Raw genomic sequence first — 3,429 nt, 5'->3', positions numbered from 1 at the left:
CCGTACCAAACCACCTGAATATGCCAAATGCTTTCGCCAATTCAGAGAAACTCATGGTTTTCACGAAAACAAAGAAATCAGTGGCTTCTTCTTGAATGCATGGAACCATTTCAAACGATTGAAAAAGAAACGCCTAGCAAACACCGAAATCCTTGCTCAAGCATCGAAAGAAGAAATCGAAATGGAAGGGAACTGTCCACAAGTTGGAAAGAAGCAAAGGAAGAGTTTTGTCAACTTAGGGGAGAGAATGCAGAAGGAAAGAACACAGGGTCTGCTCGACTACATTGAAGAATACGCTGCAAAGGAATGTCCTGAGCTTTCAGTCACTCAGTTGCTAGGATATATGATTCATCGTGTGAATATTCAATTGGAAAAGAAGACAGCTCGAGTTGGGTATGAGATATTTTCGTCCAATGTGAACGATATTCATTCCTTTGAGATCAATGAAGCGATTGCATTGATGCATTCATTAACGTTGAGTAGGGAGCAAATGAGAAAGATGAGGCACATACTTGCTGCGAAGGGAATCTATTTTCCAACCAGCAATGAGTTGTTGGAGGGACGTAAAAAGCTCCGCCCCAGTATCTCCCCAGTTCTTGATGACAGTGGAGTTCAGGTGCAGTACAAGGACCTAGTGAAAATGACGATCGAGTCCATCATATCGTTGATCCCTAAGAAAATCAAAAGATAAATGCAGAGATGGTGTCCTTGAAATGGTGTTTAAAGATGGATGTGACGGTGCTGGTCAACAAGTAGTGTGGAACTCTACAAGTATGCTGGACGCAACTGAAAATATGTTCCAGTATGGCATTACACCACTGAAACTACTTGCTCGTTACCAGGACGGTTCTTCTTTTTGTCTGTGGCAGAATCACTCGCCAAACAACTGTAGAACATTAAGACCACTATTCTTGATCAGGGAGAAAGAGACCGATGAAGATCTTCTTAATATGGTCGTTCCCACTACAGACAAAGCACGCCAAGAGTTGGCTTCAGATGGAATTTTTGTTACTGCTGATGGTCAAGGATATGATGTGAATGTCATAGTACACGATTCAATGAAGGATCTGAAATTCAAAAGGGACATTTCAGGGTTGGGAGGGGCTGATTGCATCCTATGCACAACAAAACAGGCTGATTGGACTGACAGAACCAAGGTTGCAGAGGGCTTTCCCATTAACAGATCGGCAAAGAATTCTCTCGAGCTGTACAATGAACTAGTTGATGAGAATGGTAAAGTCAAAGCAAAACAAGGAGATTTTGAGACTTGTCAAGGATTAACCAAGAAGCCACTCACAACATCTGACCAATCAAGCATCACTGTGACTCATTCGTACATCAATGGAACAACGTGGTTCCTGAAGGTTTTGTATCGGTGCCATGCTGACTACCAACAGTGGATTGAGAGGTCCGACGTTCGTGGTGAACCTGTCCGTCGAGCGAAGGATCGAGTTCTCGAAGCGATCTACACAGAGACAGGCCTGTATCTTGATAGAGTCAACTCTGCTGGTGGAAAAGGTGGGACATCAACCAATCGTCCACAAGGCCGTCGCTTCTTTTCAGAGAAAGTTCTAGCTTCAATCGAAAAATTAGTTGATGAAAAACACCGAGAAAACCTGCTTCTCCTTCATCGTCAGCTCTCCACTGTTCTATCGGTTGTGTCGTCGTCACGTAAGATCGATCTGATGAAGTTCAAAGAACTTTGTGAGCAGACTTCATACAATTTGTGTGACAACTTCCCATGGGTCATGATGAATCACACCTTGCATGGGACTCTTCATCATTCAACAGAATTGATGAGTCTAAATGATGCTCATGGACTGGGAAGTCTGTCAGAGGAATGCTTAGAGTCGAACAACAAAGACATTCGCAACTACTTGCAGTTCTTGTCGAGGAAAACTGACCCACTGCTCCAATTAACTGATGTAATGGCCAGGTTACTGGAACGATCAGATCCAATCATCCAGAACATAACCACTCATTTTCAGGCAAGAAAATTTTGCACGGAATGTGGAGCTGACGATCACACCATTCGGTCGCATGGTCGGTTGGTAGGTCTACCGAAGCGGTGGTATGCAAGCCTCGTTGAAGACATTTTTCTTGACTAGATGGTGATTTATTTGTTGTTTTATTTTATATTCTTATCTGCCAGTATGGAATGAGAAACATAACACAAACTGAATTATCTCGGTTGAGTCAACGAAACTACTCCAATTTTATAATTTCTCCTAATTTCGTGAATTTAGACAAAATCAAAGCATTTTTGGTTCCTGTATCCTTTTATACACTTTCTCTAAGTCAAAATATGCTTTAGTTACTCTGTACTTGGGTATAAAACTGAAAAAAAAAACGAGAAAATGCCAGAAAAATCAAAGTAAGACTTCGCCTAATCTCTATTTCCAAAGTTTGGCGATCTGGGGCCAGTGTGCCATATGTTCGCATAATCGGTTGTTTGGCTTGTCCAAGAACTGGTATGCAAGCCTTATTGAAGACATTTTTCTTGATTAATTTATATTATCTTTATGTGAGGTTTTGAGAAAATTCAATAATACACATAATGTTTGTATTGTTACCTGTGCAATTTTCAACAGAAATACACAATTTCAGACAGATTCATTACTTTATAAAAGCCAATACATAAACTGGTATATTAGCTCAACATGAATTGCTTCCATTATGTTCTCCTTGGCCATACGCTTCTAACAAGCCCTCAACCACTTTCCTATCTCAATCCAAACTGAAATAATGCCTATTTCAATATTTCTCTGAATTTAGTAAATTTCGGTAGATTCGCGACATTTTGTGACACAGCCAAAATAGGTCAATTTGGTCCCAGAACTGTTTTCAGAGACAAATATCAGTTAAAATCTAATTAAAATAAACCCAAGTTGATCATATGCCTCAAAAGTTTTGAAAAAAATCTTATAACAGTCATTGGTGATGATGCTTCACCTCTATTTCAAACATTGGCCATCTGGGCCCACTGTGAGGGTTAGGGTTAGGTTTAGGGTTAGGGTTAGCATCTTTTTTTTTAAACTACATTATTAATCTCCACTTGTATGAACAACAACACATGATAAAATTGTATCTAGCATGGTTAGTGTTTGGGTTGAGGTTAGGGTTAGAGTAAGGGTAAGGGTTAGGTTTCAGGTTAGGGTTAGGGTTAGGGTTAGCATCTTGTTTTTTAAACTACATTATTAATCTCCACTTGTATGAACGACAACACATGATAAAATTGTATCTAGCATGGTTAGTGTTTGGGTTGAGGTTAGGGTTAGAGTAACGGTTAGGGTTAGGATTCAGGTTAGGTTAGGGTTAGGGTTAGCATCTTTTTTTTAAACTACATTATTAATCTCCACTTGTATGAACAACAACACATGATAAAATTGTATCAAGCATGGTTAGTGTTTGGGTTGAGGTTAGGGTTAG

At 39.9% G+C, this 3,429-nt stretch overlaps 1 protein-coding gene across 1 annotated transcript; it reads left to right on the top strand.

Moving 5' to 3' along the window:
- Positions 1–713: 713 nt before the first annotated feature.
- On the top strand, positions 714–2,108 carry LOC145270196 (uncharacterized). Its single transcript, XM_080125826.1, has one exon. The coding sequence runs from the start codon at positions 714–716 to the stop codon at positions 2,106–2,108; it is 1,395 nt and encodes a 464-aa protein (XP_079981952.1).
- The last annotated feature ends 1,321 nt before the right edge of the window (positions 2,109–3,429 follow it).

The sequence above is a fragment of the Euprymna scolopes genome, chromosome 46 (assembly GCF_053919585.1).
Source record: "Euprymna scolopes isolate OS-2025 chromosome 46, ASM5391958v1, whole genome shotgun sequence".
NCBI classification, from domain to species: domain Eukaryota; kingdom Metazoa; phylum Mollusca; class Cephalopoda; order Sepiida; family Sepiolidae; genus Euprymna; species Euprymna scolopes.
Note: the sequence above shows the minus strand (reverse complement) of the source record. Positions and strands in the feature narration are given on the sequence as shown.